Genomic DNA, 22,683 nt, shown 5'->3' with positions numbered 1-22,683 from the left:
AATCTGTGTGTCATCTTGAATAAATGTGCCTTCCAATAAATTTGGTGAACTGTCTTCAAGGGAATCAGCTGAAAATGTGTTCACTTATTGTATATCATAACTGTCTGTGCATATGTGATTAGCTGGAAATGATATTTGTGGGTCCACTGAGGCTCTGGAATGATGCAGAAGGGTAGCTTGTTTCTGCAGAAATAGCTCAATTTTGTTTGCTAAAGTTTGCCTTGGAGCGTCAAAGGCTGTTCCTGTGCTGGCTGCTACTGGCAAGAGAATGTCAAGGGGGCGTATGGGGACAGAAAAGGACAATAGGCAGCAGGTCCCAACAACAAAAAGCTGTGTCTCCACCTCTATTCCTTGTCCTCTTCCTCTGTCCTGCCCTCCGTCATACAGTGAACACCATGGGAAGGAGGAGTTCAGTAACTCAGAATTGCACTCAGATCTAGGTTTGAATTCCAGTTCGACTTCTTTTCTGAGCCTTAGATTCTTCACCTATAAATTGGAACTAATAATGCTAATATACCCAGTTTGTCAAGGGGGTTTACATGAGATGATGTATATAAAGCATATGGCTCATGAAGGCACTAAAGAAGTGTTCTATCATCACTGGGCTAGTCACTGCCCGGGTAATTTTCTAAAAACAGAAAGTTTGATCCAGGGGATTAGAGAGAAGAGAATAATGGGATATGGATGGTCAAATATAAGAAAACAAATCTCTATCAGGGGGCCACTGGAAGTTTTGCGGTCTAATGATTTTCCAAACCTCTTTACAAGATGTAAAATGGTTGGGTTTGTGGTTAACCAAATTTTTGATTTTTTTATTATTATTTTATTTCTAGCTTATCATTAATTTCAACTACTCAAACTTTTGAATTGCTCAGCTCTGTGTTTAAGTTTCTATAGAATAGGTTTGGCACTGAGCAGGCTTGGAGAGTCCAAAACCTTTTGGATGTCGCAATACGTAGAGTTCAGAGTTTAGAGAGAATGTCAAATGAGAATCACCCTGCCATGGGTCCAAAGAGAGATCAATGGTTCTGCCATGAAAGAAAAAGGGGTTCTGTTGGTGAATCTTCAGTTAGCATAAATATAGGGTGGTAATGGGTCTCTTAAGTGCAAAAGTGCCCACAAGCACCTCGTCAACAGAATAACTGGGAGAATACAAGAGACTCCTGAGCCCGCCTTGGAGAGTCAAGGGCCATGGAGGGGCTCAGGATCCTGTTTCTTTTCAATTAAAGTGCCAAGGTGATTCTTTTTTTTTTAAAATAAATTTATTTATTTTTGGCTGTGTTGGATCTTCATTGCTGCATGCGGGCTTTCTCTAGCTGCGGCGAGCAGGGGTTACTCTTCGTTGCAGTGCGCGGGCTTCTCATTGCGGTGGCTTTTCTCGTTGTAGAGCACGGGCTCTAGGCTTGCAGGCTTCAGTAGTTGCGGCACGTGGGCTCAGTAGTTGTGGCTCACAGGCTTAGTTGCTCAGCAGCATGTGGGATCTTCCCGGACCAGGGAGTGACTCTGTGTCCCCTATACTGGCAGGCAGATTCTCAACCACTGCGCCACCAGGGAAGCCCTGCCAAGGTGATTCTGATGATCAGTCAGCTTTGGAAACAGCTCTGAAGGTGGATGGCTCAGGTTGTGGGCTCCTGCTTTAGAAGTTATTCACTGAGTATTAGCATCTCTACTCCATTTACCTTTGCAAAGATCTGACCCATGTCTCTTCAAAATGATGTAAGAAAGGTCTAGGAGAGTAGTAAGAGGCACTTAGAGCTGATTCCCATTTCAGATGCTGCGGTTGTGGACTATGTGCCTGAGAAATGACACTATCTGACAACAATCATCAAATGTATTTTTGACATTCAAGTCTTGCACCATAAGACCCAACCTTCAAGATATCAACTCCCGGGACTTCCTTGGTGGTCCAGTGGTAAAGAATCCACTTTCCAATGCAGTGAATGTGGGTTCAATCCTTGGTTGGGGAACTAAGATCCCACATACCACGGGGCAACTAAGCCCGCACACCACAACTACTGAGCCCCCACGCCTCAACGAGAGAGCCTGCGTGCCACAAACTACAGAGCCCATGCACCCTGGAGCCCATGTGCCACAACTAGAGAGAGAAATCCCACACGCCACAACTAGAGAGAAGCCAGAGCATGGCAGTGAAGAGCCCACACACTGCAACAAAAAAATCCCTCATGCCTTAATGAAGATCCCACGTGCTGTAACTAAGACCCTATGCAGCCAAAAAAATAAATTAAATAAATAAAATAAACAAATATTTAAAAAAAGGTATCAACTCCCATCAATCCCCACCAGGCACTCAAAGTATCTCCCAATATACCTTGAACTTTTCTAACTTTTTCAAATCTTCCTCCCCAGTCAGCAATGAGCTCAGCTCCACTAACTGAGGCAGTATGACCTGGTGTTTAAGAGGCTGGCTTTGGAATAAGGCAGGCTGGAATTCTAGTGTGTTTGTGAGCCAACTTGCACTACGCTGGTCAACACCCTAGGGATGCAGAGCAAGAAGATACAAGGGGCCTGGGTCATTGCCCAATGGCACTCTCAAGTGATGCCTAAAAGGAAAACACAAACTTCTATCTTGTTCAAGCCACTATTATTTTTGGTCATTATTCAAAAATCTGAAACTACATCCTACCAACCATTAAACAAGCCACTGTAATACAGGTGATAAGGGTTGTTACAGGGGATGTACTTGGTGCTGCGAGAGCATACCTGAGGGAACCAAACCCTACCTGGGAGGCAAAGCCTAAGAGGCTTCCTAGCGAAGGAGATATTTAAGGGAAGTATGTAAGATCAGTGGCACTTAGGTAGGTGAGGAAGGGAGGAAAGGATGCCCCAGATAAAAAGAAAAAGTGTGAGCAAAGTTACAGAGACAGGAAACAATACAGGATGTTTGGAAAGTTGTAGCTTAGCATAGCAAAGAGTAGGGTTTGAATGGGCAGTGGGAAGTAATGCGCTGGGGCTTGGGAATGGATTTTGTATGGGAAAAGAAGATGGTGTGGTGACATGATGAATCAGAGAATTCCTCACCATGGAATCTCTCTCTGTACTTAGCAGCTGCTAGTGAGAAAGGAGACTGAAAGCTAAAGATAAGCACTATATGGTTTCCCCTATTATCAACTTCCTAATGGAGAGCCCAGATTCACAGAAGGGCTCAGTCCATTGTTCCTAACAGCTGGATTTCTTGTGAGGCAGACAGGAATCCCCAATGGCTCCTACAAACAGACTGTGGGAGGCTGGCTGATTGATAGGCCTGTCAATACCACCTCAAAGCAACCTCAAAGTGAGGTCAATGGCTGAGTAAATTTAACCCAAGCCTATCAAGGTAATGGGAGAAAGAGATTTATTTTGGTTCAGACAAGCTCTGGACAGTGACAGGAATCAGGAAGAAGGCAGGAGCAAACCTTGTATGTCAGCTTTTGGATATGGCATCAATTTCAATTCAACCATCTCAGATGAATATTATCTTCCTTAGTCTAAGAACCTACCAAGGTATCAATTCTCCACATGCATTCCAATTTGTCTGGGTTAGGAAGATCTCTCCTTCCTCTGTTTCTTCCCAGGTCTTTGGTTACCCACCGAGTATGGACCATGCTGGTTTCATATTCTTAGTTGCCCATGTTGACTAAGGGTCTACAATAAGCCAGGTACTGGTGGGCACTTCCTATCAGTTCACCTCATCTTGATATCTGCCTGTGAGATGTTATCCCCATTTACAGATGATGAAGCAGAGGGACAAGTGCCTTGCCCAAGGCAAAATAAAAATTAGGAGCTAGGGGGTTTTGTTTGTTTTACTTCTACAGCTCAATGGATTATCACAGTAATTACTCATGGAACCACCACTAAAGTCAAGAGGGATCTTTGTCAACACCCTTTCTCCCTCAAATCACTACCTACCCCTTCCCTACTTCTCTGAAGCCTCTTCTGGTTCCAAACTTCTGCTTTCTCCCTGACTCCATGCCCCTGCCCTTAGCCTTCTAGAGCAATAAAGAAAATGAGGGACTTTCCTATGATTGCACAGATGTCAGACTTGAACCCATGTGTTTGAAGTCCACTATAGCTTGGTTGATTTCCTCCTCTCAGCTTACGTTAAGTCCTTTCCACCTTTCAAGGCCAATCAAATGCCATGCTCCTCCATGGAGCCTTTTAGAACACTCCTTTCCTCTCTGGTCTTTTCCTTTACCTGGTGAGTTCCTGACTGTCTGTTCCACGGATAGGACACTTAGGAGATAGTGTCTGGCATTACTTAGCATTTCACATTCTTGTTTCATCTTCCCTATGAGTTTGTAAGCTTTTTTGGAGACTAGCGATCACACTACTGGCTTTTTGGTTTTTTTGCAGGCAACGTGCTAAGTTTTTTTTTTTTAACATCTTTATTGGAGTATAATTGCTTTACAATGGTGTGTTAGTTTCTGCTGTATAACAAAGTAAATCAGCCATACATATACATATATTCCCATATCCCCTCCCTCTTGCGTCTCCCTCCCACCCTCCCTATCCCACCCCTCTAGGTGGTCACAAAGCACCGAGCTGATCTCCCTGTGCTAGGCAGCTGCTTCCCACTAGCTAGCTATTTTACATTTGGCAGTATATATAAGTCCATGCCACTCTCTCACTTCGTCCCAGCTTGCCCTTCCTCCTCCCCGTGTCCTCAAGTCCATTCTCTACGTCTGCATCTTTATTCCTGTCCTGCCCCTAGGTTCATCAGAACCATTTCTTTTTTTTTTTAGATTCTGTATATATGTGTTAGCATACGGTATTTGTTTTTCTCTTTCTGACTTACTTCACTCTGTATGACAGTCTCTAGGCCCATCGACCCCACTACAAATAACTCAATTTCGTTTCTTTTTATGGCTGAGTGATATTCCATTGTATATATGTGCCACATCTTCTTTATCCATTCATCTGTCGATGGACACTTAGGTTGCTTCTACGACCTGGCTATTGTAAATAGAGCTGCAATGAACATTGTGGTACATGTATCTTTTTGAATTGTGGTTTTCTCTGGGTATATGCCCAGTAGTGGGATTGCTGGGTCCTATGGTAGTTCTATTTTTAGTTTTTTAAGGAACCTCCATACTGTTCTCCATAGTGGCTGTATCAATTTATATTCCCACCAACAGTGCAAGAGGGTTCCCTTTTCTCCACACCCTCTCCAGCATTTATGGTTTGTAGCGTTTTTGATGATGGCCATTCTGACTGGTTTACACCTATTTGTATTCATAGAACCTTGAAAGTGGTCTGCACGGAGGAGGAGGCAGAATAAGTGGATTCCTGGGCTCTGGAGTCAGACTCAGGTTCAAATCCTGGTTCTGCTAGTGGCTTGCTGTGTAACACTGAATTACTTAATCTCTGTCCAAATGCCTTCCTGAAGGGTTGTTGAGAAAGTTAAAGTACATAATGATTTTCAGGGTGTAGCATAGTGCTCGGCACACATTAGTCATTCTGCAAAGGTAAACTATTATAGAACCCAACAAGTATTCATTGTTGATAATTACTCAACTGGTCCTCAAGGTTAAAAGAATTTTTTTTAAAGAAAGAACTAAGATAGAAAATCTCTTTTCCATAGGATACAAGTCTAGAAAAGCAACACACAAGTTGGAAGGAGGCCGGATATTGGGTAGGAATAGCCTCACTTCCCCTCCATCACGTTCACTTACTACAGAAGCAATAATGGCTCCCCAGTGTGCAGAGCATTGAAATGACTAACAGCTGAGCGGGTGACGACAGCCAAGCAGAGTCAGGGTCCCTGGCCGTGTCCCTGCTGCTAAGTCATGCAGAAGAGGCCAGCTTTACCTGCGAGCCTCAGCAGCAGCTAATGCTGTCAGGATGAAAGATGGGTCCATTTGGGCCCTAAACTTTGGTGTTCAGGTACTCTAGAAGGTCAATGGCTGGAAAGAAAATACAAGGGCTGAAGCAGGAGTTTCCAGCGAAGAGGCTGAGCCGCTGTCAAGTATCAGGAATTATACCACTCTGGGTGCATGTGCATACTTTAACCAAACAGCCCATTTCTTCAAAGGACTTTAAAGGGCAAAAGCTTGCCTTCCTTCCAACTTTACTCCCGTACATAACCACGCAGGAGCAAGCGCATCTGAAACACAGCACCTGTTGCTTTCTTTATGCCCATCCTCAACTTGCAAAGAGATTCTTCTCCAAATACTTTCTGAAAATATTAAGGAGAGTTTTGGGATGGGATTTACATACAGATTATCTTTTCTGTAATTCTGTGGGCTTTGTCTGATCATCTGTCCTGCAAGTCATAGGAGGCATTTCTCTGAGCATCAGTTCTAACACAATAGAACTCAAAATGGAACATTGTAAGGCACATCAGGTGGGTGGGCAACTGTTATAACCTGAGATTTTGGAAGCTAAATGGAGTTAGGGAGATGCAGAGGAGGGGAATGAGGAAGCTTCAGAAAAGGGGATCAGGCAGGACTGACTAAAAAAACAGCAGAGACTGCTGGGCTCTTTTGGACCACAAGATCCCTGTAGTTGGGTGGGGGGTAGGGGGCACAAAAAGGCAAAACTCAAACCAGCAGTAGTTGTCAGGCCAAAGCAAGCTGTGACCATCAAGCCAAGAGTGGGTGGGGGCAAGGGGGTCATGTGGGGATACTTTCCAGAGCAAATGCAAAAGACAGTGCGATAAAGGAATGAACTATCACCAGAAATATTCGCTGTCTACAGCAAAGCCCAGGAATTACAGAACCTCATCAGCTTTCCTCCACTGGCCTCAGTTTCCCCATATTTAAATCCGAAGAAGTCGTACTACTCCCCAGTCTGAGTTAGTGACCCTCCTCTGCTCCCTCAGACTTCCATGTATAATTGTCTGTTAGTGAGTCTGCCTCCCCAACTAAACCTTAAATTCCTAAGGGCTGGGACTGTATTTTATTCCTCTCTGCATCCTCAAAGCCTGGCACAGGGCCTGGCTTATAGCAGGTGTTCAATCAACATTTACCGACTGAATGGTCTCTAAAGTCCTTGGAGGACAGAATCAGAACGACTGGATTGGCTGTTCTGATTCTGTCTTCTACAGAGCTCAGCATAAAGTGTGGGCCAAATAGCCTCCCCAGGAGCTATCCTGATCAGGCTGCTTCAGTTGAAGTACCATGGCCTCTCCTCCCCTTCCTTTCTCTTTTCTTAACTTCTTTATTCCCATCTTCAAGTATCATTCTCCTTGGACTGTACCACTCTAAAGCCATTGTGCTTGCTTCAAACTTCAAGACTGCGGGGGTCTCTTAAATGTGAAATACCAACCAGCCCTCTCATTTACTTCCCTTTCTGCAACCAAGTCCATAGACCTTCCTAAGGTCTTACCTAGGTCTGACCTTAGAGTCTCTTGGAAGAAGATCCTGACATAACAATCTGAATGGAAGAGGCTTACTGGGGAAGTGATTCCAGGGAGCACTGTCAGTGCAGCAGGGAAGTGAGACAGGAAAGGGAAGAAAGGTAATATAGGGTGCTTTAATGAGCAGGTATTGCTGTGGGCAACTGAGGTTCACTCCTCCTGAAGACCCCTGGGAGATTCTGTGGAATGTACCTCAGAGTCATCCCAATGAGGAATGAGGGAGCTGGGGTATGTATCCACCAACTCCCATCCAAAATTGGTTGAAGGCTGTTTGAGGGTTAGGGCGAATAATCCCCCACCACTGCTAGTCTGCCTCATGTACTAGTTAAACACACTCCTGCAGTCAGAGAAAGCACCCAGGGGCTTGTAGAAACAAGCCATCAGCATATACAGCAATAGTGAGATCCGAGGGGATCTGGGCAGGGGCACCAACACCTTATGCGACACATTCTAGACTGATGCCCCGGAGTCTTCCATCTTCTCATCCCCGTTTGCTCTACTTGGAGTAAAACATAAAGTTCTCCAGTTGGAAGAGACTTGGTAATCATCTACGTTAACCAAATCCCTCTTCAGTCCAGAATCCCCTCTACAACATTCCTGACAAGTGGTTGTCAGCCTCTGCTTGAATACTGCTAGTGTCAGGGAACTCACTGCACTGAAATTATTCCAGCAACTTGCTATTTCTGGAATAACTGAGTTGCTGAAAAATCCGCCCCCCCCCACCACTTTCTAAAAAAGATTCCACATTAATCACCTTGTAACTTCCAACTGTTGGCCTTAGTTCTGCCGTTTGGAGCCACATAAAATGACTCTGCTCCTCCATTCACAATAGCCCTTTTAACAGCTTCTAAAGCTAACTGGTATGTTTTCACTATGACTCTTCTTCTCCAGCCTGAATCATCCACTGCCTTTATTACTCTTACTAAAATATGGTCTTTAGACCAGTCATTCTCAACCAGGGGCAAATTTGCCTCCGAGGGGACATCTGGCACTGTCTGGGGACATTTCTGGCTGTTATAACTACCAGGGAGCACTACTGGCAAGTATGGCCTGGGGTCAGGGATGCTGCTGAGAATCCTACAAGGTACAGGACAGCCCCGAAGACAAAGAATTATCTGGCCCCAAATGTCTAAAATACCAAGGCCAAGAAACCCTTTTCTAGAAACATTATCCAGGCCACTCTCCTTTGGATATTCCTATGGCTTGTCATATAAAGCACAGTGCTCAGAACTTGACATGTGGTGCCTGCAGGGACAGAACCAAAGAAAGCATGAGTATGGGCGTCGTCTCTCACTCTGACAATGGGACTGACTAGAGCAGCTGAAGCATCCACCATATACTCCCCTCCTCCCCAGTCTGGGGTCAGGGAAAAGCTCCAAGTCATATTGAAGCAAACCGCTCTCAAGCCAACAATTAGGAAATTAAAAACAAAGATATAAAAACATAAATGCAAATCTAGGAAGTAGCGTTCCCTCTGAGCGTCTACACAACACTTTAATCATGGCAAATTGAATCAAATTCGTTTCAGTTTTTTTTTTTTACCCGAAAGATATAATTGTAGATTTCTCTGTAAAATTTTTGTTACCTGAAAACATGATAAATTGTCTTTTATATTTTCATCCATGCCACTCCTAAAAACATCAGACAGGACAGACTGATGTTGATCCACTTCTTAACTCTTTTTGGGTAAGGCTGTATTGACCAGCTATGAGGTCACTTACATTTATTTATCTGATCTAAGAAAACACCAGGTCTAGATGGTTTTACTACTAAGTCTTATAAAACATTCAAGAATCAGTCAATTCCTATTTTACTCCAACTGTTCTAGAAAATGGGGGATGGGAGGGAGATGGAGACTTCAGCTTATTTCAGAAAGCTAGCATAATCCTAAAGCCAAAACCTTTCAAGAACAGTGCATGAAAAAAAATTATAGGAAAATCTCATTAATGCACATAGATACAAAATTCCTTAAAGATTACCAAACTGGATCTAGCTTTGAACTTTATATTGCATAAAGTGGCTCAGTTTTATTTATTCCGGGAATGTAGGATGATTTAACAGAACGTCTATTAATGTAACTTACTACATTAATAGATTAAAGAGGTAGGTAGGAGTCAGGAATGGACTACAGGCACACAGAGGAAGGTTCTTTTCTTTTTTTTTTTTTAAGTAGCTTTTTCTGTGTAATAAAACCCACAACATTTCTGTGATATAAAATAAACATTTATTTTTCATACATCTTGGGTAAGCCAGGGGCAACTATTTTGGGCTGGGCTCAACTGGTCAGTGAGTCAGCTGGGTGACCATATCCACAAAACTCTCATTATTCTTGGACCAGCTGGCTAGTTGTTGCAAGTTCATCTCACGGCAGGGCCGAGTATTAAGAGGGTGAACTCAACAGGACAAACACACTTCAAGCCCCCATACTTGTATAATACCTGCCATCACCCATTTGGCAAAAACAACTTGCATGGCTGAGTTCAAAGTCAAAGAATGGGGAAGTATACTCTCCATGGCATGGATACTAAGAGGGCATGTGGATATGTTATTACTTATAATTTACAAATATGATATACATGGATACTAAGAGGGCATGTGGATATGTTATTACTTATAATTTACAAATATGATATACATGTATACACATTATATATATGTTTATTATGTGTCCAATTTATATATATGAAATTTGGTATACACAAAGTATTTCATAATAAAACTTAAATTCACACATTAAGTACACTTTGGGACCCTTCTTACTTACTAGTCTCATAATCTTATCCAAAAAGGAAAAGGAGTTAGTTTGGCATGAGGTGTTCTTAATGTTCATCTCTTTCATCTTTACTTTTTCCCATTCTTTCAGCCTCTTCCAAAAAGAATTTAAAGAGGTTTACAAAGCACTGAGACAAAATAAATTTATCATCATTAAACAAAGCAAAGGGAAAATAAGGTTACTGAAACAAGATGGAGCTAGAAATGCCATTAGCACTTGGCTGGATATTCTCTGTTTGCTCCTTTTATCCTCTTCCCACCTTTCTCTACCTGTTTAAGGGCTCCTTCGTCTCGGGCTTCTCCTATAGCTACAGGTCTCACTGAGTTCTGATGACCACTCTCTCCTCTTCTGCTTGAGGCCCAGAGGCTGGTAACACTTCCTGTGACCTTCCTTGCTGGCTCCCTTAATTTCGCCAGGAAGCTCTCCTTACTTAACCTTTTTGAAGGTGCCATATTTCCTGCCAGAGACCCTGATTGCAATAGCCCACAAATCGTATGCTTAAGTCTAAATGCCTACTAGAAGTAGATGATAAATACAGCTCTAAGGTCTCAGTGTGATTATCAAGTGGGAAGGACAATCGATAAAAGAGTCACCAGTCCCTCCAGAGAAGCAGATCTACTCTGGACGCCATGATGGGCAAGAAATTTTTTGTGGCTTCTCAATGACAGGTCATTGTGGTATAACACCCCCATTTCTTTTCTGTCTCACAGACCATCTCTAATTATTCAGGGCCCACTCATATATCCTCTTTTTATCCACACTCACTCCTTAGTTGATCTCATGGCTTTTAAATATCACACACATGCTGATGACTCCCAATATGTAGCTCCAGTTCTCACTTTTCCCTGAACTCCAGTTTTCACTATGCAATTGCCTATGCTGTTTGTCCAACAGGCATCTCAAACTCTTGGCATGTCCAAAACAAAACTCACCAAGTTTATCGAATAATCCTCTCTTCCTAGTCTTCCTCCATCTCAGTAGAGGGCCTCGGCATCCTTCACTTGGTTGCTCAGGTGTGTGGACTGGTGGGGAGGGGGGCTGGTGGAAATCCATCATCCTTGATTCCTTTTTCTCACACTCCACATCCAATCCAGCTGCACATTATGTTGGCTCAGATATTCAAAAATATATTCAGAATCTGACCAATTTTCACCACCTGCATCACTTCCCACTCTAGCTCCAACTTCCCAGACTCTCTTATACCACTGTACTTGCTCCGAACTTGTTTCCTCCTTCTATACTTGCCCTCTTCCAGGGTCCCACCTCCAGCAGCCAGTGTGATCCTTTAAAAATACATCAGATCATGTCATCTACTCAAATCTTCCAGTCGCTTACCATCACACTCAGAATGTAGTATAAAGTCTCCACCATGGCCTGGAAGGCCGAACTGACCCTTAATGTTCTGTGAGCAGGTCAAGCATAGTACTTGAGGTCTCGGAACCTTTGCACTTGCTGTTTCCTCTGACTGAAACTCTCTTCTCCAGATATCTACATGCCTCCACCACTCATTTCATTTAGGTCTCTGCTCAAATGACAACTCAGAGAAGCCTTCCCTGGTCATCGGCTCAAAACAACCCCAACATCCTTATTCCTTACTTTACTTTTCTTCACAGCACTGACCAGTACCTGACATTACATTAAATATAAATATGTAATTATGCATTAGTCTTCCCATTTAGAATGATAAGCACTACGAAAACAAGGGTTTGTTTCCTTCACCCCAGCATCCCTGGTATGATACTTGACACGTAGAGGGCTCTCAATAGATATTTGCTAAGTGAATGAAAGAAACTATTCTAGGTCATCAGATTTCTTGACTCACACTCAGCAAGATCGAAGAAATATTTGAGCCTCAATTAAGTGAGTGGCACTTGGCTAGATGCTTAGAGCTTTAAAAATCTAACAGTTCCTGACCCGAACTGTGACCATTTATGGGTGAGTAGTGATTGGGAGAGGACACAAGGGAGTCCTCTGGGTACTAGAAACGTTCTTTATCTGGGTAATAGTTATATAGGTATACACCTAATACAGATCTACTGAGCCAAACACTTCACATTTGTGTATTTTAAGTTGCACCCCAATAAAAGATTTGTTTTAAGTTTCTGGCCCATCTAGACACATCAACAGGTAGTTTCCAGCGCGGCAGACGAGTGAGAGGTCTGCACAGACTGCCTGCCAAATGATCAGTGAGAAAGCAACCTTCCAAAGTGCTAAGATTGGCAAACCGGCTAAAAGGAAAAGGGTCGGCTGTATCCTGCCTTCCGAGGGAACAACTAGCTGTATACTCAACTCACTGAACGTCACAAACTCGGCGAACGCCCGGCCTGAGCCCCAGGCCCACAACACGCACGCGCAGCATACAGCCGCCGCTACGCAGGCGCACTGCAGCCTTGAGCCGGGCAAAGCCGGGACAGGTGCCCCTGCGAGCGGGCGCGCGCGCGTTCTCGGGAGCGCGGGAAACGGGGTGCGCGCTATGGAGACGCGGTTAGCTGAGTTCCGGAAGGCCCGGAAGCGCGCCGGGCTGGCGGCCGAACCCAGCACTTCGAGGCTGCGTGCACAAACCTCGGGAGAGAAGGCGGAAGCAGCTGCGACTCCAAAGGCAGCCCCAGGCTGGCTAAAACGGTTCCTGGTGTGGAAACTGAGGCCCGCGAGTGCCCAGGCCCAGCCCAACCTCGCTCAGGTGAGAGGAACGAGGCCTCACCCCCGGGTACCTGGCTTCTGAGCCGCCGACTTGGCCTCTCGTGCAGCTCCGCCGAGGCCCCGCCGAGGCCCCGCCCCGCCACCACGTGGTGGCAACACCCCCAGCCCCCCACCTCGCCGCGTCAAGGAGCAGCCGGGCCAGCCAGCCACGCTCCCTCCATAGCTTCCCAGCCGGGCCTTTGGTGGCGGGGCGGGGCTGCTGGCTCCTCCCGCCAGCTCGGGGGCGGGCCCTCGCGTCTCCAGCTTTTCGCATGGGCGCTGGTGAGTGGCTTCCACGTTTTCCTTCCAGCCCGCGACCCACGCAGCTCCGACTCCAGGTTTGAAGGGAGGGTCTAGGATCCTGGAAGAAAGGACCTCAACAGCGAGTTTAGTTATCGTTGTGCCCCCGGTGGCTTTGGGAAACCTCTCCACAACAGTGTTGAGTCACAGCCCTCTGCTAATGGAGGGTAAAAGGTCTAATTGGATTCTGATAAAAAGTGGCAGTAATTAAAGTTTCATTTGAGTTCGCATCTGGGCCACACGCAGCCAGTCACCCAGATAGCCTGCGCTTTAGAAATGGCATTTGAATACAAAATTCTCAAAAGTGTGGTAACTGTGACTGCCCGTGGTGGCATGTACCTTTGTCTCACTATTGAACTAGCAAGCCCTATTCAAGTTTAACAATGAATGTTCAAGGCGAAGACAGTATATAGATTAGTATGATATCCTTTTCACCCTGTGAGTCTTTGGTAATTTCCTATTCACATCTCAGTATCTTCGTTTTCACTCATGAGTAAGGTGGCAAGGTGATGACTTGAGTGTGAGATTGGAGCATCTATGTGGGAATACAGGACAAAACATCAAGGGGATATCTGTGCTGTGAGGCAATCTGTGACATGGCCTCTGTCCCTCCCAAGTGTGGTAACAGCCAAGAGTTCCTTTTGAAAATTAAGATGTACCTTACTCCTCTTAAAATTACTTCAGTTCATCTATCATTGGACCACATCTGGTTTTAAGGATTTTTCTTTTTTTTTGTAATCCAGGAGAGCTTAATGTTACTCAGTTTGGATTAGATATTATTCTCCATGACACTCAGGGTTCCAACTGACTTGCAGAAAGAGAGTGCGGCAGGTCTCAAACAATCCATTTCCTTGCATGCAGTTTGTCTCGGGATGACTTTATCGTTGATTCGAACTCACTGAGCACAATTGCTTAGTATTTTATTTCTTTATTTTAAAATAAATTTATTTATTTTATTTTTGGCTGTGTTGGGTCTTCGTTGCTGCGCATGGGCTTTCCCCTGTTGGGGCAAGCAGGGGCTACTCTTCGTGGCTTCTCCTTGCGGTGGCTTCTGCTGTGGAGCACGGGCTGTAGGCACGTGGGCTCAGTAGTTGTGGCTTGCGGGCTCTAGAGCACAGGCTCAGCAGCTGTGATGCAGGGACTTAGTTGCTCTGTGGTATGTGGGATCTTCCCGGACCAGGGCTTGAACCCGTGTCCCCTGAATTGGCAGGCGGATTCTTAACCACTGCACCACCAGGGAAGTCCCTGGTGAGGATTTTAGAATCCATTTCCTCTCCCTCCTTTCCTCTCCCAGTTACAAAATAGTATCTAGTCCACACAATGAGTTTTTGACTGTATGTCTCATTTCCAAAGGAATATGAGATCATTGAGTTGGATCCAGAAAAGCTGAACTTGGGGAAAGTTTTCATTATTAAAAACCCAAGAGCTGATGGCCTGACAAAGGGATGAGAGGAAATGCTGGACCTCCAGTGCTTCTTATTAATTACTCTGTTTTTCATGAGGAACTTTGAAGCTCATTTTCATTGACTCAGCTACCATTCCTGGGTTTGTTCTGGTGTGAAATTCTCATTAAACTGCTTTTTTTCTCCCCTAATTTATAATCTATCTCTACCTAATAATTTAGATGGCACACAGTGGCTTGTCAGAGATTTCTTTAACCTTCTGTTTCTAATTGCTTCTTTTTGCTGGCCATTGACAAGGAAGCATCCACCTCTTTCCCTCACTCTCGAATTTAGCTTGGGGAAAAACAGTCCACTAAAATAAAATATTTCTTTCTGTGACAAGCGTCTACCACATTAGGACAGATATGCCTGTAACTTTAAAAAAATCCTGCCAAGCCCCCCACCCAACCCCCATCTCCCTCCCAGGCCCCCAATGCACCATCTAGCCCCAAGGTCCATTGCCCACAGTCATCCTGCAATTCCTCCCCTCCAAGCCTTGGCTCAGGTTGGCCCACTGCCCAAATGCTCTCCTTCTTTGGCGTCACCTGGCCAAGCACAGCCTTTGCATCACCCCCTCAAATCCAGGAGTCATCTTTTAACTTTTCCCTTTCCCCCATCAGCATTCATTGATTCAGTATAATCCTATCATGTGCCCGCTATGTTCCAGCTGCTTTCCTGTATCCCAGGAGACAGTGTGATAAAGACAAAGCCCTGCTCTCACAGAACTTGCCTTCGAGTTGAAAGAACAGAATGATGAATGCTACAAAAAGGTGGGGGGGACCCAGGGTGCTGTGATAGTGAATCGGGGGTGAGGGATGCAGAGTGCCACTTTAAATTGGGTGGGCAGGGAGGACTCACTGAGGAGGTGACCTCACCATTTTCATAAGAAGGAGCCACTTTTGCAGAAGCCTGGGACAGGCCAAGGGTCCATGTGGTGACATTTTTACTGAGGTTTGTAGAAGAGGGAGCCAGCCAGGTGGTGTGAGGGGAAGGGGCTTTCCTCTCAGAGGGAACCACGAGTGCAAAGGCCCTGAGGTGGGAAGCAGCTTGGTATTCAAGGAACGGAATTCCCTTCCCTAAACTGCAGCATATGTGCTGTGGTGACTGTGGTGACCACAAACACTTCCACACACAGCTGCTTTTTTTTTTTTTTTTTAAATTAATTAATTAATTAATTTTTTAAAAACATCTTTATTGGGGTATAATTGCTTTACAATGGTGTGTTAGTTTCTGCTTTATAACAAAGTGAATCAGCTATACATATACATATGTTCCCATATGTCTTCCCTCTTGCGTCTCCCTCCCTCCCACTCTCCCCACCCCACCCCTCCAGGCTGTCACAAAGCACCGAGCTATCCCTGTGCCTTGCGGCTGCTTCCCCCCAGCTATCTACCTTACTACGTTTGTTAGTGTGTATATGTCCGTGACTCTCTCTCGCCCTGTCAAAACTCACCCTTCCCCCTCCCCATATCCTCAAGTCCGTTCTCCAGTAGGTCTGCGTCTTTATTCCTGTCTTACCCCTAGGTTCTTCATGACATTTTTTTCCCCTTAAATTCCATATATATGTGTTAGCATACGGTATTTTTCTTTTTCTTTCTGACTTATTTCACTCTGTATGACAGACTCTAGGTCTATCCATCTCATTACAAATAGCTCAATTTCGTTTCTTTCTATGGCTGAGTAATATTCCATTGTGTATATGTGCCACATCTTCTTTATCCATTCATCCGATGATGGGCGCTTAGGTTGTTTCCATCTCTGGGCTATTGTAAATAGAGCTGCAATGAACATTTTGGTACATAACTCTTTTTGAATTTTGGTTTTCTCAGGGTATATGCCCAGTAGTGGGATTGCTGGGTCATATGGTAATTCTATTTGTAGTTTTTTAAGGAACCTCCATACTGTTCTCCATAGTGGCTGAACCAATTCACATTCTCACCAGCAGTGCAAGAGTGTCCCCTTTTCTCCACACCCTCTCCAGCATTTATTGTTTCTAGATTTTTTGATGATGGCCATTCTGACTGGTGTGAGATGATATCTCATTGTAGTTTTGATTTAAATTTCTCTAATGATTAATGATGTTGAGCATTCTTTCATGTGTTTGTAGGCATTCTGTATATCTTCTTTGGAGAAATGTCTATTTAGGTCTTCTGCCCATTTTTGGATGGGGTTGTTTGTTTTTTTGTTATTGAGCTGTATGAGCTGCTTGTAAATTTTGGAGATTAATCCTTTGTCAGTTGCTTCATTTGCAAATGTTTTCTCCCATTCTGAGGGTTGGCTTTTGGTCTTGATTATGGTTTCCTTTGCTGTGCAAAAGCTTTGAAGTTTCATTAGGTCCCATTTGTTTATTTTTGGTTTTATTTCCATTACTCTAGGAGGTGGGTCAGAAAGGATCTTGCTGTGATTTATGTCATAGAGTGTTCTTCCTATGTTTTCCTCTAAGAGTTTGATAGTTTCTGGCCTTACATTTAGGTCTTTAATCCATTTTGAGCTTATTTTTGTGTATGGTGTTAGGGAGTGATCTAATCTCATACTTTTACATGTACCTGTCCAGTTTTCCCAGCACCATTTATTGAAGAGGCTGTCCCTTTCTCCACTGTACATTCCTGCCTCCTTTATCAAAGATAAGGTGTCCATATGTGCATGGGTTTATCTCTGGGCTTTCTATCCTGTTCCACTGATCTATCTTTCTGTTTTTATGCCAGTACCATACTGTCTTGGTAACTGTTGCTTTGTAGTATAGTCTGAAGTCAGGGAGCCTGATTCCTCCAGCTCCTTTTTTCGTTCTCAAGATTGCTTTGGCTATTCGGGGTCTTTTGTGTTTCCATACAAATTGCGAAATTTTTTGTTCTAGTTCTGTGAAAAATGCCAGTGGTAGTTTGATAGGGATTGCATTGAATCTGTAGATTGCTTTGGGTAGTACAGTCATTTTCACAATGTTGATTCTTCCCATCCAAGAACATGGTATATCTCTCCATCTATTTGTATCATCTTTAATTTCTTTCATCAGTGTCTTATAATTTTCTGCATACAGGTCTTTTGTCTCCTTAGGTAGGTTTATTCCTAGATATTTTATTCTTTTTGTTGCAATGGTAAATGGGAGTGTTTTCTTGATTTCACTTTCAGATTTTTCATCATTAGTATATAGGAATGCCAGAGATTTCTGTGCATTAATTTTGTGTCCTGCTACTTTACCAAATTCATTGATTAGCTCTAGTAGTTTTCTGGTAGCATCTTTAGGATTCTCTATGTATAGTATCATGTCATCTGCAAACACACACAGCTGCTTTTACAGCAGAAGGCACACTGGTTCTAAAACAAATGCCAAACGAGGCAGAGGAATTTCCTTATCCCCCCTCTTTGTTCCCTTTTCCAGTTCATTTAACCCCCTACCCCACCTCATCTCCTTCTAGCTCTCTAACCCTTCCCCTTACCGCCCCCCATAAAGGCCCTAATTAAGTAAAAAGGGCTTTGGAGGGAGATCATCCTAGGATGCTAGACCAAACTCATCTCTGCCTGTCACCAGCCGTGTGACTTTACGGGAGTTGCTTACACCTCAGAGTTTTCTTATCAGTAAATTGGGAATAATAATACCTGCTTGCTGGATTACAGATCAGGCATCTTGAAGGCACACAGTAAATGGTGGCCATAGCATTATTCTTGTTATACTCCTTCAATAATAAAATGAATTCAGTCTACTGTGAGTTTCAAGTCGTACACATTTAAGATGTATTCTGTATCCATCATTTCTCTCCGTCTTCCATGTCACCACCCTGATCTCTGCCTGATCCTGTCTTGCTGGGCCTCCTGCATGAGCTACTAACTATTTTCTTTCTTCTACTCTTGCAGTCCATTTTCTGCCTGGCAGCCAGAGTAGTCTTAAATATTAATCAGATTGTATTAGTTCCCTGCTAAGACCTTCAGTGATATTTCCCTGTTGTGCACACTGGTTACATCTGAAAGGGACATTTATTTGTTTAATAAATGTGTGTGTGTGGGGGGGGGGTGTTGATTATATGTTAAGAACCTTTCCAATCTAATTGAAAAGGTAATAATTACAATATTGATACTAAAATTCAAGGGTTGAACAATATAGAATTTCTGAAGCAACATAAATCAGATGACCTGTATTTTTAATTGAGACCAAATAATATTTGTGGTCCCTTTTCAATTGCCACGTGAAGGATAAGAGATATAATTGAATAAATGAGCTAAAAGTCTGCTATGTATTGAGAACTTACGTGTGGGGTACTGTGTTTGGCTCTGGAGACACCAGAAGATAATAAATGGTAGCTTGGGGCCTCGTGCAACAATCTAGGGACACATGTGACCTGTATTAAAAGAGAGACACTTGAATGATGAATAGTTTGGTGCTGAGAAACAGCCATTCAGAGCTCTAGGAGGCAGAGGGGGCACCCTCCTTGATGGCCCAGGAGGTCGGGGCATATACAGTTCACCAGTCATGCTTGCCTGGAGGAAGCAAGTTGCTGAGGAGTGGAGAGGAAGCAGAGGCTATTCCTGGCCACAAAGGGGCAATGTCTCTGGGTCCTAAGACCAGTTGAACTGGTGTAGAGGGTTCATTTATAGAGCAATAGATTGTGGATCATGTTGTTCAGAAATTTTTTAGACCACTGTTTTACAAACTGCAAGTCATGACTCATTAGTGGGTGGTGAAATCAATTTAGAGGATCTAGTCCTCTGTTAAAACTACATTTAAAAAAATAGAGAATCAAAGCTTCATATGTAAGGAAGGTATTTGTTGATTTGTGACCTTTTTTTCCCCTGATATATATGTGTGGGGTTGCAGTACAAAATGTATCTCTTATTGTGGGTCATACCCAAAAAAGTTTGCAAAATACTGGACTGGAGATCAAGCACCCTAAAGCTCCTTAAGTACCTGTGTCTCCCATTAGCACACAGCGCAGGGGTCTGTGTACTGGCATTTCTGTCTGTTGAGTGAATGCAAGGCCTTGGATTCCAGCCCAAGGAGTTTAAATTTTAACCCGTAGGCAATAAAAATTTGTCAAAGGTTTGTGAGCAGGGGGTTGATGGGTGTTTTAGCAGATCCATTTAGCAGCTGTACGTAGGATGGTTTGGGGAGGGAAGAGTTAGGAGGTGGGGAGTCCAGTTAGGAGATCCTGGGGTCGTGTAGGATGGTCACAGGGGATGGAAAGGTTGTGGCTATAAGTGACTTTATTTTTAATGTGTGGAAGGGATTTTTGTTTCCTGTTTCTGGTGTAGTCTTCATTTTAGAATCATGTCACTCAACAAAATTTTAGCTCCTCTAGACAAAGCAGCAAACATATATTGATGCTGTGTGGGAAGCATGTGGTCACTGCCTTATCAATTACAGGGGAGTCTCTGTACCAGGCACAAATTAGCTCCTGTTAGCAACAGATTAATCTGAGGAAATGTCTGCCTCGGATGGGAATCCCTCTGAACGCTGTAAGGATTTCATCGGCTCACATCTCACTGATCAGTTTTGATTCTGTTGGAGCAGAATGCATAGGAGTTGTTTGGAGATGGTTGTTTTAGAGAGCAGGGCAAGAAAATAGACACAGATGAGTCAGAAGCCTTTCCAGAGCAAGGACAGCTGTCTCTCCAGATCGGTTTTGATCCTCCCGGCCCCACTGCCCATTATTCTTACTTTGGTTTGTTTGTGTGTGTCCTAGGGAGCGGCTCGGCCTGGGGGCCGAGCGTCACAGCCACCGGGGAATCCAGCCGAGCGTCCGCCGGCCCCGCCCCCGCAGGACCAGTCTCTCCTGACCAACATCACCTTCTTGAAGGTGCTCCTCTGGTTGGTCCTGCTGGGACTGTTTGTGCAACTGGAATTTGGCCTGGCCTATTTTGTCCTGTCCCTCTTCTACTGGATGTATGTGGGAACACGAGGCCCCGAGGAGAAGACGGAGGGGGAGAAGAGCGCGTACTCCGTGTTCAACCCGGGCTGCGAGGCCATCCAGGGTACCCTGACTGCCGAGCAGCTGGAGCGCGAGCTGCACTTGCGACCCCTGCAGGGGAGATAGGACCAGCCCTGCTGTCGGCTGGCCTCCCAAGGTCCTTTCACCCCTGGGGCACCGACTTGTGGGTTTGACTAAGGACAGCTTGCGGGTCAGTTCTGTGACCCCGCAATTCCACACTCTTTCCCCGATCTCCTGCTGCAGTTTTATATCAGAAGTTCTTTTTGGTTTTGGTGAAACTCCCAGGAAGACATTCACTGTGGGTCCGATGCAATTTATAAAAATTACATGCTTAAGAAAGGAGACCTGTTTGTCTCTTTATTTGAGAGAGGTGATTTTTAGAGCACTAAGAGGGCATTGGGGAGATAACTTTAAAATACCCAGCTGTTTGAAGTAATCGTTTGGTACATCAAGACTGTATCAAGTAAATATTCTCTTTAAATCTTTTTAAAATGAATTTATTTTTCATTGAAGTATAGTTGATTTATAATGTTGTCAGATTCGTTTCCCAAATAGGTTATTATAAAATATCGAGTATAGTTCCCTGTACTACACAGTAGGTCCTTGTTGTTTATCTATTTTATATATAGTAGTATGTATCTGCTAATTCCAAATTCCTAATTTATCCCTCCCCCCCGACCTTTCCCCTTTGGTAACCATAAATTTGTTTTCTACGTCTGTGAGTCTGTTTCTGTTCTGTAAATAAGTTCATTTGTATCATTTTTTAGATTCCACATATAAGTGATAGCATATGGTATTTGTCCTTCTCTTTCTGACTTAACTTCACTTAGTATGATAATCTCTAGGTCCATCCATCCATGTTGCTGCAAATGGCATTATTTCATTCCTTTTTATGGCTGAGTAGTATTCCATTGTGTGTATATATATCCATCTTCTTTATCCATTCCTCTGTTGATGGGCAATTAGGTTGCTTCCATGTCTTGGCTATTGTAAATAGTGCTGCAGTGAAGAAGGGTGTAGTGTGTGTATCTTTTTGTTGTTGTTTTTTTGTTTTTTTTTGAATTTTATTTTATTTTTTTATACAGCAGGTTCTTATTAGTTATCCATTTTATACATATTAGTGTATATATGTCAATCCCAATCTCCCAATTCATCACAGCACCACCACCACTCCCTGCCGCTTTCCCCCCTTGGTGTCTATACGTTTGTTCTCTACATCTGTGTCTCAGTTTCTGCCCTGCAAACCAGTTGATCTGTACCATTTTTCTAGGTTCCACATATATGCGTTAATATATGATATTTGTTTTTCTCTTTCTGACTTACTTCACTCTGTATGACAGTCTCTAGATTCATCCGTGTCTCTACAAATGACCCAATTTTGTTCCTTTTTATGGCTGAGTAATATTCTATTGTATATATGTACCACATCTTCTTTATCCATTCATCTGTGGATGGGTATTTAGGTTGCTTCCACAACCTGGCTATTGTAAGTAGCGCAGCAGTGAACATTGGGGTGCAAGTGTCTTTTTGAATTATGGTTTTCTCTGGGTATATACCCAGTAGTGGGATGGCTGGGTCATGTGGTAATTCTATTTTTAGTTTTTTAAGGAAACTCCATACTGTTCTCCATAGTGGCTGTATCAATTTACATTCCTACCAACAGTGCAAGAGGGTTCCCTTTTCTCCAAACTCTCTCCGGGATTTGTTGTTTGTAGATTTTATGATGATGCCCATTCTAACTGGTGTGAGGTGATACCTCATTGTAGTTTTGATTTGCATTTCTCTAATAATTAGTGATGTTGAGCAGCTTTTCATGTGCTTCTTGGCTACCTGTATGTCTTCTTTGGAGAAATGTCTATTTAGGTCTTCTGCCCATTTTTGGATTGAGTTGTTTGTTTTTTTGATATTGAGCTGTTTATATATTTTGGAGATTAATCCTTTGTCCATTGATTTGTTTGCAAATATTTTCTCCCATTCTGAGGGTTGTCTTTTCATCTTGTTTGTAGTTTCCTTTGCTTTGCAGAAGCTTTTAAGTTTCATTAGGTCCCATTTGTTTATTTTTGGTTTTATTTCCATTACTCTAGGAGGTGGATCAAAAAAGATCTTGCTGTGATTTATGTCAAAGAGGGTTCTTCCTATGTTTTCCTCTAAGAGTTTTATAGTGTCCGGTCTTACATTTAGGTCTCTAATCGCATGTATCTTTTTGAATTATTGTTT

General features: G+C 43.5%; 1 protein-coding gene across 1 annotated transcript; it reads left to right on the top strand.

The window, feature by feature from the left end:
- Positions 1-12,600: 12,600 nt before the first annotated feature.
- On the top strand, positions 12,601-20,571 carry SAYSD1 (SAYSVFN motif domain containing 1). The gene is made up of 2 exons (XM_065886389.1): positions 12,601-12,807; positions 20,221-20,571. Exons 1-2 carry the CDS (start codon positions 12,601-12,603, stop codon positions 20,569-20,571), a joined length of 558 nt encoding a protein of 185 aa, XP_065742461.1.
- Positions 20,572-22,683: the final 2,112 nt, after the last annotated feature.

This window comes from Phocoena phocoena, chromosome 10, assembly GCF_963924675.1.
Source record: "Phocoena phocoena chromosome 10, mPhoPho1.1, whole genome shotgun sequence".
Taxonomy (NCBI): domain Eukaryota; kingdom Metazoa; phylum Chordata; class Mammalia; order Artiodactyla; family Phocoenidae; genus Phocoena; species Phocoena phocoena.
This window is presented reverse-complemented; position numbering and strand designations above follow the sequence as displayed.